The sequence below is a fragment of the Alligator sinensis genome, unplaced genomic scaffold (genome assembly GCF_000455745.1).
Source record: "Alligator sinensis unplaced genomic scaffold, ASM45574v1 scaffold982_1, whole genome shotgun sequence".
Lineage (NCBI taxonomy): Eukaryota > Metazoa > Chordata > Crocodylia > Alligatoridae > Alligator > Alligator sinensis.
This window is the reverse complement of record NW_005842470.1, coordinates 414049-429386: the sequence shown is the minus strand read 5'-3', so window position 1 is coordinate 429386 and position 15338 is coordinate 414049. Positions and strand designations below refer to the sequence as shown.

The 15338-nt window shown below is 42.5% G+C and overlaps 1 protein-coding gene across 3 annotated transcripts in view; it reads left to right on the top strand.

The window, feature by feature from the left end:
• PDE4B (phosphodiesterase 4B) overlaps positions 1 to 15338 on the top strand; it is a 352002-nt gene that overhangs the window by 58790 nt on the left and 277874 nt on the right. Inside the window, exon 1 of one of the 3 annotated variants that reach the window (XM_025212536.1) lies at positions 3026 to 3732. The exons of 1 other annotated variant lie outside the window; for it this stretch is intronic. In XM_025212536.1, the coding sequence (XP_025068321.1) occupies positions 3497 to 3732 (236 nt within the window). In that variant the 5' untranslated portion in view covers positions 3026 to 3496. Of the gene's footprint in view, positions 1 to 3025; positions 3733 to 15338 lie in introns of those variants that run through there. One more of the 3 variants, XM_025212537.1, reaches the window with a different exon arrangement.

The following is a 15338-nucleotide window of genomic DNA, read 5'->3' as shown; positions in this document are numbered from 1 at the left end:
TAACGATTGGCCTGTTAGCCGTATAAGAGGCTTGAGCAGTTTCCGCCCAAGCCGAAGAGGACTCCACATCCATCTCGTGGGGACTCTGGATACACGGCAGGGTAATAGAAACCCTGTGTGAGATTCAGAGGAGCTTGGCGACCTGATCCATCGCCCACCTCTTCCCTTCTTCGAGTGCAAATTTTATAAGACGTATCTCCGATTCCGATTTTGGTGGCGCGTTCACCCAGAGCATCCGGAGCTCTGTTCCGTGGAGCCTAGCACTCCACGCGACCGTCCGTGTTGTCTGTGTCTGTAACCGCAACTCAAGCAAGTTTTCCAGCCTACACCACTGCCATCTCGGTGTAAGTAAACAATCTTTAAAACTACCGCTAAGCGTTTGTGCCTAATTCCAGCTCGTCTCCCTCCCTCTCCTATCCAGCGTGCCTGGGCTGCTGGCCACAGCCCGCGTGCAGCACGAAAAAGGGCTCGGGTTGCTCCCGGCCCGCACACCAGATTTTGCAGTCAACTTCCTATGAGACCTCGGACAGTAATTTGCTTTCTGTTTCAAGTTTTTCTTCTGAATAACAAAGCTGAATAACACCGATTGCTTGTATAAAGTGCTGGGAGCTCTGTTAGGCTAGGGTCGGACATTACACATAAATGGGTTTAAGTGATCAGAAACTGGTTTAAATATGTAACAGAACAGATGTTCAGTGCACATAAACCAGTTTGAAAATGGCTGAAACTAGTTTGAGATAAACCTGGTTGAATGTAGTATCAGACTTAACTGATTTGGCTCAAACCAGTTTATGCAATGTCTGTCCCACACCCCTTGCTGGTTTAAGATAAATCAGACTCCCCCAACATCCTGACATGCTCTCTGGGCTGGGCGGGACTCCCTGCTCCACAACAGAGCTGGCCCCTTCCCTCTGCTCCCTGGCTGCAGCTCCAGGAAGACTGCGGGCTGCTCCCCGCTTCGCCCTCACAACTCCCTGCTAAGCAGGAATTCCTCCCTTCTCTCTGCCTTGCTGAGGAGGTGTCTGTGTATTAGATAGCAGATCAAATCTGGCTATGGTTCATGCTGAATCAACAGGCAAAATCAACAGGTAGCTGGTAATGTGCCTGTTTGTTTTCTTAATGGGGTGATAAACACCGAGTTAGGAGTGATAAACACTGTGTTATTAATTCCCTGCTGGGCTAATAAGAGTGTCCTGCCCCAGGGCCTGGCCACGCCCCCCCTGTACAAGAGATGGGAGGACTGCTCTAGAGCATAGGTTTTCAATCTGTGGTAGGTGTACCCCTGCGGGTACGTGAGACACAGGCAGGGGGTACGCAGATTCCCCAACACTCTCTCTCTCTTGCCCTCTTTTCCTCTTTCTCTCGCCCTCTCTTCCACTCAAAACTATGGCAAAAAATTAAATTCCCCAGTAATAATTTGGTGTTCAGCCCTCCTAGCTTTGGCTATCACCTCTAGCCCGGCTACATACTTGAGTTGTGGTGTAAAAGGTGGCAACCCTATCCACACCAGATCAGACATCTGTCATATCACGGCCTTATATACACAGCCATTCTCCCAACGTATGGCACACATTAGTCTGTAAATATAAAATCCCCTGGAAAATTGAATGTTGGGGTACTTATTAACATTTTCAGAAGTGGGGGTACTTGCTACTTAAAAGGTTGAGCAACACTGCTCTAGAGCCCCCTGGCTTCTAGCCTGAGCCACTGCAGGTGTGTGCTGGCATTTTTGGGATGTCTGTCTGGTTACAAAACTGATTTTGTGTAGCCAGGTTAGATTAACCTGCAAAGATTGAATCAATTCAAGCTTAGGCTTTTTGAATTTCTGTCCCTAGCCTCAATGAAAACAGCTCTAGAAGAGCTGAAAGGTGCCAGGGGTATATTACACAATTGCCACAGAAGCAAGAATATTCAACTCCGATTGAGAGGTCAGGCCATGGCTGGATAGGTGCTTTCTTTTTCTCCTTTTTTTTCCCCCCTCATGCTAGAAAATAATGTGGTATTTATACTCAAAGAGGCAAATTTCCCGCTTGGGTGCAAAGGATATTCTGGCTGTTCCTCAGCTTGTAGTATTATCTCATTTTAATTTCCAACAATTGTCAGTACTAGAAAGCAAGACATTTTTCCCTTAATCCTTTCTTGGGTCCTGTAGTCTTCATTATGAATCATATGGCCTTATGTAAAAGTCAAAACCAAGACAAACCAATGCAGTGTGAGCATGCACAATGCATCCAGAAATCCATGTACTTGCTAGCTTTCCTCCACACACCTTTTTCCTTGGCATCTTTCAAAGTGATAGCTGTGCTATGTATTTTGGACACTATCACAATTAAAAAAACCCAAATCTTTGAAACCCATTCTTAAAGAGATTCAAATGAATTTCTCCTCCTTCAGTGGAGCTGGCAGATTGTTCTCAGCCTTTGGCATTAGCTGCTTTCAGTCATCCATTGTCAGCCATCCTGATGCTCCGGGTTTTTGTTCAGATATGTAGGCTCACATATAGTCAGAAGCCAGCAAGTCTGTATTTGCTGGGTTTGTCCTGTCACAGTAGGAATGAGTACAGCTCCACACTGCACTATAGAACATGCTTTTTTGAATGCTGGAACAAAGTTACAGGTTATAATGACTTGCTTTTGCTCTGTGCCTGTGTGGCTTGGGTAGATTTTTGTTTGCTTGTTTGCTTCCTTTCTTGATTGCTTTTAATTCTTCTGGATTACACCTGCTTGTTTTCTCTTTTGCCCATCTGTCCCTCATCGAGCGCTCTTCTGATGTTGGTTTGGTTGAGAAATGCCATCATCAGGGACTCTGGATGAGCACAGATATGATGCTCTTTAAACATTCATGTAAATCTGACACATGCACAGTGTAAAGGGAGGGCTGAATAAAGTCCAGTAGGAACGAGTATATCAAAATAATACGGAGCCAATAAGCATGTTGAGGGTGGAGCTACTGCAGCAGAGGTAACGAATAATTCTGAATGAAGGCCTTTTTATTCGGTCTATGGGGCCTGACTGAACCAGGTAGCATTGTTCTATAGTGTATTTGTAAGCATTTTGATTTTGTCAGTATATGCAAATAAATCCAGTTAATTTTTTTTAAGTATTTAAGCCAAAATATGACATGAAAAGGATTGATCAGGAGAGGGAGTTCTCATGAATTTTTCATGAGCGGGTATGTTCAGCTGAATGAATTCAGTGAGTGTCAGTGTGTAGCTTGCAGACAAGCTACATCCACAAGGAGGCTACTGACACAGAAAACACTTTGGCGCATTTTCAGAGAGAGAGCTGGGCTGATAAAGCTCTTTCAGACAACACTGACTTATGATTCTTCAGTTCATGCTGCCGTTGCTTTAGGCAGCCTCTACATTCGAAATCAGCCTTGTGAATGACTGGGGTAGGCTTTGCCGATTTATCAGCATTTTAATTTGCAGCAATGTCTGTGTGATGGGGCTTTGTTATGTTTTCTGAATGGTAAAAGCGAACATAATAGCTAAGCTATGACAGCAAAAGATTCTTCTAAGGAACTTGTTACGCCAGAGTCAGATATTTACATAAGGACTTTCAAAGAACAAATGCATTTAGAACTTGAGCTTCCCAAAGTGCCTGGGAACAGACCTACATCTCCAAAAATTTCACCTCGCAGTTCTCCAAGGAACTCTCCGTGCTTTTTCAGAAAGTTGCTGGTGAATAAAAGCATCCGTCAACGCCGTCGCTTTACAGTGGCACATACATGGTAAGATCTGCCTGATATCAGTCTGTCTCTGTAGAAGTGTGCATGCAGCTATGTTTTGTTACGGTGAAAAATGAGCTGAGAGCCATTCACAACACTTAGTTCAAGAGAAACGAATAGAACGGAGGGCAGCTGAAGTACGTATAATGCAGTGCCTGTGCAATTGTCATTCAGAGTGTGTTCACCAGAATAAATACAACCCATAACCTATCAGTACGGTAGCTAATCTTGATTGAATAGGAGAAGCAGCCAGTAACTTTCAGACTTTATATTATTTTAGGTACAGCTTGTAAAATTCTTTCAGAACCATTGCAATACTTTTTCTTTATCAACTCTGATTGCAGCTACAGTGCAACATGGATTGTGCTATTTTGGGTATGTTGCACTCAGGCTTGAATGTTGGCAAAGGCTGTAACTTTGCTGAGTGGCTTTTGACAGTTTTGTTGGGTTAAATGTGCTGCCTTTCAGCCATTTTTTTGTTCAAGAAGGGTCTAGCTATGATTTGTGTGGAAGTGGTTCTTCCTCCCACCCCCTTCTTAATTGATCATTTTTTGACAGTCAGTAATTTGCATGTTGTTACAGTTGATTTTGAGCTAAACCTTATTATGTACTAAAGCCCAGTAAATCAAACCATGAAGGATTAACAGAAGGAATTGGTTTATGAAAAAAATCTAAGGAATCAGACTGGTTCAGGTTTTCCCTTGTGAATTCAGTCTATATGTGGTTTAAGAATATACCTTCCCTGATCTCAGAGCTGTTTTTTTTATGTAAGTAGACCATACTCCACTACCAGAATCAGATTCCAAAACTTTTTCTATATCTTGCATGTTTTTATAACATGCTGTCTGCCTTCTGTGATCTGAATCTGAGAAGGAAAGGGAGAATGAGGACATCCCAAACAGCTGTAAGGACAACATGTTTAATCTATTTCAGATTTGAGTTATGTGGTACAGTTCATATTCTCCTCCTTTCATAATGCAGTATATTGTTTTTTAAAGTGATTTCTTTGGGTTGTGTTGGGGGGGAAAAAACTCAAAAGTTGCATTTAGGCAAGAACTTTCTGAAATGAAGCACTGAATCTCCCTTCTTCTTGCTACTTGTTTACAGCAGATTCCCGGCTCTTGCAGATGTCAGTATGATACCAAGCAAATATGCTGCAGGGTACCAGAATACCACATTTATTTTGTGTAGTTACCAAAGTGCACTTATAATATAGCAGTACATTTAAGGGAGCCTTTAGTTCAAATGATTGTTCCAGAATGATTAGTCCTTTTACTTCGATAACACTTGATTTTTGTCAAATGTGAGTACATCTTATAAATATTTAGTCTGTCTCTTAGCTTCATTTAACATTAGAGGTGGTTATTAGTTGGTAATCTCTCTCTACATACATTAGTTCTCTTCAGTGTCTATTACATCAGTAGGGTGTTTTTCATGCCCCCCTGCCTATATTGAGAAATATGCATGTACTGTGAAGAGTGGTGCTGGTGGAGGGAAGTGCAGTAAAACTCATGATCATACATAGGTATCATCTGATTAAACATGGCATATTTAATCCTATTACATCCTCAAGTATGTGTAGATGGACAAATAGTCTCCATCTGGCTGTAAAGGCGTGTTTATTCCAACTTTTTTCTCTAAATGGTAACCGCACTAGTTGAATTTTGTAATTTTTTTTTTTTTTTTTTTTTTTTTTTTTTTTTTTTTTTTTACAGTCCCCTGTTTATGAAAATACTGCATGTGTAACCTTTCCCTCCTCTCATTGTAAGGGTAATTCTAAAAATAAAGGACAAGAAACCCACCCCAAAAAGTCTTGTGGATTTGAAATTATATATATATATCTAGTGCACCATACGCAGTCACAGAATTCCATAGAATACATATTCTCCATTTGGATGAGCACAGTACAAAACAATATGGAAACAAATGAAATAGAAGCAAAGTATTTTTAATTTTTAGATGATATTTAAATATATTAGAATGTGTTTATAACTTTATCACATGCTTACCAAACGGGCCAGATCTGGTTGTGTTATTGTATATATTTAACTTTATTATTATTATTATTATTATTATTATTATTATTAATATTCAAAGTAAAGCAAAATCAATAATTTATATAACTGCTTGCTTTTTTTGTTTCAGAATAAAGTTTTCTGTACTGGGAGGGATATATTGGTATGTAAGGCAATATTAACTACTACATTATAGGCCAAAGTATGTCAAGATATATTATCTATACTAGCCAAAGCTTAGGAAGGGAAGCTCAATACGTAGTGTTATTATTCATAGTGATCAATAGTAGTTGTACTCTTTTCAGCATGAGTAAGAGTGGCAGAATTGGGCCCCAGGTGGAATCTTAAGGCAAAGAGATGCTCTTGCTAATATATACTGCTGTTTATAATAGAGTTTTATTTAAATATTTGTCCTCCAAATTATAAATAGATTATAAATAGTTCTTTAATAATATTTATATGACCCAGGTCACTTCCCGTATTCCTTAATGCATACTCATCAGCTGTGTAGTGTGATGAGTATTGCCATTTAAATGAAATGTTTTAAAGCATTTTGTGTTTTGCTGTTTTTCCTCTTTTTTCCAGGATTTTTATTTTTTTTTTTAATTTATTTTAGATTTGCTATATTTTAATTGCATGCCTTTTCCTTTATATGTAATAAACAAAGCATATACAATATAAAAATAAATAATGTGCAATATGACATTTGTGCTTTAATTTCTTCTTCTGATTATGGAACCTTCCAGAGATGAGCACTCTCTTTGAAATGCAAATATACATTTACATAAAAAAATATTTAAAGAAGATAAATCACATGGTAACTGCATTTTTTTTTTTAAATAGTCTGCTTTGATTGCAGAAAAATTTGCAGTTCTGAAATGTAACAAGTTAATTAGTATGGTATCATATTGTCAGTGATACCATTTGAGTTTGTTCCAAGCTTAGTGAACAATAACTAATCTTATAAATACGTGATTTTGGACAACCTACTGAAGGTCTATCAAAGCCTTCAACCAACACCACATTTTACTTTGTTGATATGATCTTTGTCTGTGCTGGTTATACAATAGAACATGAACACATATGGAGCAGCAGCCCACTAGAGTTGAAAGAATGATTTAGAAAACTTCCTCGAGGGATTAGGTGCTCAAAATGGTAAATTTGGCATGAAATGTTGTTTTTAGTTGACTAAGAAATATATATAATCTGGCAACTAGTTATAGTTTGGTCTTCAGGCTACATAACTCAGAGTAATTATATGGCTCCCCTTTCTGTACTATTTAACTTCCTCTTCATCTTTAATGTATTGATTCTAACACCCCTACCCCCCTCCCTGCCTTACCACCACCCAGCGAGAGAAATATATTTTATACAGATGGGAGAGCCTGTGTGGAGGCTAAATTACTTGTCCAGGATCACATGGGAAGTTCATGGGAGAGTAAGGAGCTGAACAGATGTCTTGTGAATCCCAGGATGGTGCTTTAATTACCAGCCTGTCTTTCCTCCCAACATGTTATGGCCCCATTAACATTTAAAGAGAATTGCCTAAAACAATAAAAAATGTTGTTTATTTTAGGAAGCTGCTCAAAAGATTTCTCAGGCGCCCTTCTTTGTGATGTAAGAAAAAGAAGACAACAAGAAAACCAAGTCGTTCTTCTGTTGATCTCCTTTACATGGGCTGCAGCCATGTTAGAACCACACCTAGCATTCATTTATCATTCATAGATGGTTGCTCATTTTTACAGGTGAAATGCTTTCAGGGGCAGATCTGGAGGGGGTACAATGGCACAGCTGCACTCGCCTTCCAGGCTGGACTGTGCTGCTGGAGCATCTGGGGACTTTAAAAAAGTCTCCAAAGCTGGTGAGTATCCTCCCTTCCCTTCCATGTTCAGAGGCATGTCCCCTCCTCTCCCCTTCCCCTTGTCCCCTGCCTGCCAGGGCTGCTTTTCCTGCTGGCCCAGGGGCAGGAGAATCATCAGAGCTTCTCCCACCCGTTCCAGCTGGGCTGCTTGGAGGCTGAGCTCAGCTAGGGCAGCAATAACAGTGGCTTCCGTCATCTGCTCCTGTGTGGGGCCCGGCAGAGTGGGGGAACATATTCCCTCCCCTATGCTGTGGCTTTGCCAGCTGAGCCCAGCCACCATGCAGCCCAGCTGGAGTGGGCAGAAGCGGCTCTGAAGCTTCTCCTGCCCTGGGGATACCAGGGAAAGCATCGTAGGCGGGAGGAGGAGGGGATGAAAAGGATGCGTCTCTGAGCATGGAGGGGAAGGGGGGATTCTCACCTGTTTTGGGGACGTTATCCTGGATCTGCCTCTGCTTGCTCTCATTGGGTAAGCTATCTAATGTATAAATCCTCCCTGTAATGAGATTGTAGGCATAAAGCCTATGTTAGGGTGTTGTAATGACAACAGCTTGGCTGCTGATATCTTCCATGTGAAGACTCAGGTATATCGAGGACACAACTGCCTCTCTGCCTGCTGAAATCGCAGGACTTCAGCCCCCACAAAGCTTCAGTGAAGGGTCTACAGCAGGTGTCCAGGGAGTGATGGATGGCATCAGAGACAGAGCTCACTACACAGTCTCTCTGTATCGGGGGATGACGTCCCTTTTCTTTGGTTGGAGGTTGACTCGATTGTCTGAGCATAACTAACTTGCCCCCGTGATGCTCTAGTACTTGATACGATCTCAGACTGAAAACCTGCCAGTCAAGAATGCAGCATATTGCATAGTCTCAGTTTCTGTTAGCTTCTGAGTACTGCAGTTGTTGTTTAGCTCCATCAAGGTTTGCTGATTTGCTTATTTTAATTCTGTTAGGCTCTTGTAGATCAAAAATGAGGTGAAGAAACTGCTGCTTCCTTTATGTATCTCATCATTTTTTGGAGATGCTCCTTTCTCCTTCCAGCTTTGTCTGAGATGAAAGCACGCTGCATCTGTCAGTTATGCACTGAGCCCTTAAGTTAAAAAAAAATGAGGGAGTGTAATGCAACGGCATTATAACAGCATGTAAAAACTGAGGTAAAGAAAAGAGTGTCTTGTCCTGGGTTCAGTCTTGTACTGCCTCAGTCATGTGCCAGGAAGTTTCTAGACTCGGGGCAACTGAATTAAATGAGAAATCACTGAGGGCAACAAAGTGGGAAAGGAAGGGTTCTCTGAGTAAGTCTTTGTCAGGGACCTCTAAACCACAGAAAAGCAGAAAATCCAGATGACAGAAAAAATTATTCAAACACATTGTTTTCATTGCAAATTTCTTAAACCCCTACCTACTTCCCTGCAAGACTTCCCACTTTCCATATCACTTTAAAGAGGTAAAAACACCTTGTTGAAATTGCAACAAGAACATTTGCAAGTGCAAATACTTTGTAAAATATTCTACAGTGGTTAAAGAAAGACTAAAAAGAAAGTACAGAACTGTGATGTTGATTATTCGATTTTGATAGGCACGAGTGTTTTTCCTGATTATAGAAAGAGAGGGCTCTGTTCTCAGGGAAATACCCAGGAATTTAAGTATGTATGTGCTATCGTTCATGTAACATTCCCCAGTCAAATGAAAATATGGAATTCACTGTTAAAATCTAAATATGCAAACTGGATGATGATGATTCATGACAATTCTTGACTTTTCTTAAAGGGCCTTTCATCTGAGAATGTCAGTGATTTATAAAAGAGTCATTAAATATCAAATTATTTTGGGTACAGAGGGCAAATACAGTGAGTACATTAAAAAACCCTCATTCCAATTGTAGAGATACTGGCTCTGGAGGCATTTCCCTCTTTAAGTGTGAAACTGCAAGACAAAAATATTGAAGATCTAGAGAGGTGTAAACTGAAACATAGAGAGGGTGATAGTGAGCTACCATGGTCACACATGAGCACAACAGCAGAGCGGGTTAGAGAGTCTTTGAGCCTTGGCTCTGTCACACGCTTAATCATTTAGACAGCACTCCCTAAACTGAAATGGTTTCTTAGAGAAGTTTTGAACATGTTTATTTGAAAGGTAACATGGAGACTAAGGAAGAGCTGACATGAAACTGCTTATGGTATGAGACCTACTACTACATATACCAACAGTAGAATTCTGTGTGCGTTGTCTCTCTGGTAAGCATACTTTATTTCTCAGTGATTTGAGTCAGTTGCTAGTAAAGACTGATAAATGCACTGATTCTGCCACCATAATTTATCCAATGTAGATTAATTTTTAATACAGACCTATAAATGTCAGCTCGTTGTTTTCGGTATTCTACTTGGTCTATTTTGCCCCTTTTCTGTGTTCTGCGTATCAGCAGCCAGCTCTGCAAACTAGTGTTTTTGTTTTATCTGTGTTTTCCTTAATGGTACCTTATGGTAATTAATGGTATATGAAGCTAGTTTAAACCCCTACCTACTGCTGGGTATAAATTTGGCTGTGGTGAACAAAGCAAATTCCTCTCTGTCAGGCTTTTCTGATAACTTATAACATGCTTGTAATTCATGCATCAGTCCATCACAATGTGATTCTATAGTTATCCCAGTATGAGGTTTCTGCAACAATGAAAATTAAGAGTAGATTAAAATATGAGTAAAGACTTCAACAGAGGTGGCTTGAGGTAGTGTTGTGCACAGGCACTGCTGCAATGATGGTAATAGGGAGACTTGCAAACACGGGATATTTGGAGTAGTAGGAGGAGGAACGCAGAGTCAAGATGTAATAACACAAAGTTTCATCATCATCGGCAATCCCCCGCAGTCGAGGATGACTGTCTTCCATGATTGCCTTACCTGTGGGTCTAAAGATGGCTGACAAGGCCAACCCAGGATCAACAGGTTATATTGCAACTCAGGCACGTTTCCATATGGGATACTTGGTTCTGGATTCTTGATTCACTCCATGACACGCTGCTTTTCCATCTTCTGTTGTTGTGAGGTTTCAGAGTACTGAGATCCTTTTAGCATACTTGTCCTCCATTTCAGGTGGTTCTGGGTGACAGTCTCCTATGAGTTGATGCTGATGTTGCCTTTTTTTTCAAGTTGGCCTTGAGGACATCCTTGAAGCACTTTTTTTCTGCCCTCCTCTTGAGTGTATTTCTTGACTGAGCTGGAAGAATGAAACTTGATTTGAGAGTCTGGAGTGGGATACCTGGGTGATGTTGCTGACCCAGTAAAGTTGATATTGGATATGATCATTACCTTGATGCTTATGATGGTTGCTTATGAGAAGATGCTAATATTGGTGCATGTCTTTCAACTGGATTTGAAGGATCTTTCTCAGGCATAATTGATGGTTCTCCAGTGACTTGAGGTACCTCCTGTACGTTGTCCACGTCTCAGCTCCATACAGTAAAGTGGGGATTGTGACTGCTTGATAAACCATGAGTTTGATTTGGGATCTGGTGTCATGATCTTTGAACACCTGTTTCCTCAGATGTTTGAAGGGTGCATTTGTACATTTGAGGTGATGTTGTATTTCTTCATCAATGTTAGCCTTCTCTGAGAGATGGCTTCTGAGATATGGAAAATACTCAACGTTCTTCAGTGTCTTATGGTAAATCTGAATTACCAGAACTGGAGACTGCTTGTCAAGAGCTTGTTGATGGAGGACCTTTGTCTTCTGAATGTAAAGTCTCAGTCCCATTTTCTTGTATGCCTTGGTGTAAAGATGCTGACAGTTGTTCGAAGATCTGCTTCCAAGTGAACACACTACAGCATCATCAGCATACTGGAGCTTGATGAGTGAGGTGAAGGTAGTATTGGCTTTGGCTGGGAGCTGGCTGAGATTAAACAGTTTACTATCCATTCAGTAGTTTAACTCCAATCTGACTGGAAGCTTGTTGGTAGTCAGGCATAGCATCACAGTAAGGAATATCAAGAAGAGTGGAGCAATGACACAGCCTTGATAATTCCAGTCTTAACCTCAAAGGGATCTGTGATAGATCTGTTACTGAGAACAATTACTCGCATACTGTCATGGAGCAGATAAAGAAAGGTGACAGATTTCAGTAGGCATCCATTCCACAGCTGCTTTGAGAGTCAAAGGCTTTTATAAGGTCAAAGAAGGCCATGTAGAGAGGTTTATATTGTTCCCAGCATTTTCTCTGCAGCTGGCAGGCAGTGAAGATCATGTCAGTTGTGCCTCTGATGTCCTAAGCCCCCACTGAGATTCTGGGAGAAGCTCTTTAACAAGTGGAAGGAAAAAGTTCTTGCGGTGATCTCTCCTGTTGTGGACAGCAAGGTAATTTCTCTGTAATTTTCACAGTCAAGCCTGTCTCCTTTCTTGAAGATTGTCATGATCATGGCATCCCTGAGGTCATCTGGGATTTCCTCATTGTTTTGCATCCTTAAAATGAGGACATGGAGCTGTGATGTAAGGCCCTCTTCCCCCCGCTTAAAGATTTTGGCAGGGATTTCATCTGCTCCAGATGCCTTGTTGTTCTTCATCTACTTGACGGCTTCCCTCACCGTGTCGGGTTGGAGGGATTCCAAGATCATCTCTGACTGGATGTTGTGGGATGGAATTGAGAACACTTTTGTCAGCAACAGATTCTCATTTGAGAAGGTCTTCAAAACACTCCTTCCAAGAGTCATTGATGACAGACCAGTCAGCCTTACCTCAGTCTCTGGAAAAAATCACGGAGCAGATCCTCAAGGAATTAATTGATTTCTAAGCACCTGGAGGAAAAAGGTGATTAGGAACAATCAGCATGGATTCACCAGGGGCAAGTAATGCCTGACCAACCTGATTGTCTTCTATGATGAGATGACTGGCTCTGTGGATGCAGGGAGACTGATGGATGTGGTGTACCTTGATTTTAGCAGGGCTTTTGATATGGTCTCTGTGGCAGAAGGCCACCTCTGTTTCTCCCCAAAAACTCTGCTCTGTGACAGTTTGGTTAAGATGGGCCCTGCAGAGGTACACACCTTACCCTCTCTTTTTAGGTAATCTAAGCTGGATACTTTCCTGAGGGAGGGGGGAAACTTGCTCCCTCTGCCTACCTGACTGGCATCACAATCCTGGGTGAGGGGCCTGGACTCCCTGGGGAGCTAGGAACTGCCAGTCTGCCCAGCAACTAGTGATGCATTTCAAATTGGTTGGCTGACGACCAACAGGTGCTGGCCTCCATTGGACCAGGAAAATGGGGTCATAAGGGCTATATAAGTTAAGGACTGCTAAGGAGGTGGGGGGCAGCAGCCATGAGGAAGACTCAGAGAGAGAGAGAGAGAGGGAGAGGGAGAGAAGAGCTGGACCATCTGAAACTTGCTCTCTCTCTATCAACTCATGATCAATGAACTGCCTGCTTCCTGAGGGAATCTCCACCTGCCTCTGGATGATACTTGTGAGTAAGCTACCTGAGATCTAACTAGATATATAGCTTGCAGTAACTCAGATGTGTGATCAAAGGCTACCCAGCCATGCCAGTTTCCTCTATGGGATTTCTCTGATTTTGCTCTACCCTGTAGCAACCCTACCCCTTGTAACCAATAAAGTCCTCCTTTGTACCTAGCATGGGAGAATTATTGGGTGTGGGTCTAGATTATGCCTTGGGGTCCCCTTGGTTTGGCTGACTAAGGGAGACCACTACTTGTGCTTCCAGCTGAGAGAAGCACCCCCAAGTGCTTGAAGTGTGTCAAGTACCCTTGAGGGCTACTAGGCCTGTGTTTCCCAGGGTGCACAGAGCCAGAATAAAGCTCAGCCCTGAGTAGTGGCAGTTTTTACCCCCGGCTAGCGGGTGTGCTCCAGGAAAGGGGTTGGCCAGACATGAGGCGCCACGGAGGCACTCGGAGCCTGGAAGGTGGTCGGGCGCCGTGAGGTGGGTGGCTCAATGCAGGAGCACCCCCTACTGGCCTGCCACAGTCTCCCACGATGTTCTCCCAGGCAAGCTAAGGAAGTGTGGGCTGGCTGAATGGACTGTAAAGTGGATAGAAACCTGGCTAGAGCATCAGGCTCAGAGTAGTAATCAGTGACTCAATGTCTAGTTGGCAACCAGAGTGCCAACTGGGGTTGGTCCTGGGGTTGGCTTTGTTCAGTGTTTTCATCAACGACTTGGAAGATGGTATAGAGTGCACCCTAAGCAAGTTTGCAGATGACACCAAGCTTGGGGGAGTAGTAGATATGCTGGAGGGTAGGGCTAGGATTCAGAGTGACTTAGACAAATTGGAGGATTGGGCCAAAATGAATTTCATGAGGTTCAACAAGGACAAGTGCAAAGTCCTGCACTTAGGACAAAACAGTCCCAAACACCAGTACAGATTGGGGACTGACTGACTGGGCAGCAGCTCTCCATGAAAGGACCTGGGGATGACAGTTGACAATAAGATGAATATGAGCCAGCAGTGTGCCCTTTTTGCCAAGGAGGCTAATGGCATACCGGGCTGCATTGGTAGGTGTGTTGCCCGTAGGTCAAGAAGAGTGATCATTCTCTATTCAGCACTGGTGAGGCCACTTCTGGAGTACTGTGTTCAGTTTTGGGCCCCCCGTTACAGAAAGGATGTGGACAAATTGGAGAGAATCCAGCGGAGGGCAACAAAAATAGTGAGGGGGTTGGGGGGGGGGACATGACTTCTGAGGAGAGACTGAGGGAACTGGGCTTATTTAGTCTAGAGAAGAGGCTTAGAAGGAATTTAATAGCAGCCTTTAACTGCCTGAAGGGGAGGGGGTTGAAAGAGAATGGAGCTGGACTGTTTTCATTGGTGGCAGATGACAGAACAAGGAGCAATAGTCTCAAGTTGCAGCAAGGAAAGTTTAGGTTAGGTATTAGGAAGAATTTTCTCACTAAGAGGTTAATAAAACACTGGAACAGGTTACCCAGAGAGGTGGTGGAAACTCCAGCATTGGACGTTTTCAAAACCCGGTTAGACAAAGTTTTGGCTGGGATGATCTAGTTTGGGATGGTCCTGCTTTGAGCAGGGGGTTTGACTAGATGACCTCCTAATTTTCTATGATTCTATGAAACCATGCCTATCATGGCTGTCAGCAAGATGTTGAATCTCCCTTGCCTTGTTTTCCCACCATCTGTTCTTCATATCATGGGTCCTGCTTTGGACCTCTGACTTGGCTTGTTGGTGATTCAATTTCTTTTGCTTGGACTTAGTGTCATTCTGCCAAGCACAGAAGGCCTTGCACTTGCAGTTGATCAATTCTCAGAAACCTATTTCATCAAACCAGTCTGGGTGTTTTCTGGTAAAGAATCAAAGTGTCTCTTCACAGGTGCTGCTGATGGTGGATTTGAATGCACCCCAAGCGCTGCTGACATTCTCCCATTGTTGTTGATTGGAGTTTGCTGATTTCTTGTTGGGGAACTGGTAGAAGAGGTTTCGCTCGATTGGGTCCTTGAATCTTTCAACACTGACCTTCCTCTAACATTGCTTCTGCTGCAGCCATCGTTTTGGAGTCAGTTTGAGTGATATAACTGAGCAGCTGAGTCGGTGATCAGTCCAGCAATCATCTCCTATCATAGCTCAAGTAATATGGACATATTGGCAATCCCAGGCATAGTCAGTCAAGTGTCAATGCTTAGATTGCAGGTGTTGCCATGATGTCTTGTACTGCTTTTTCTGGCAGAACAGTGTGTTGGTGATGGTGAATCCATATTCCATGCATTCAGTCAAGGAGGATGCCACTGGAGC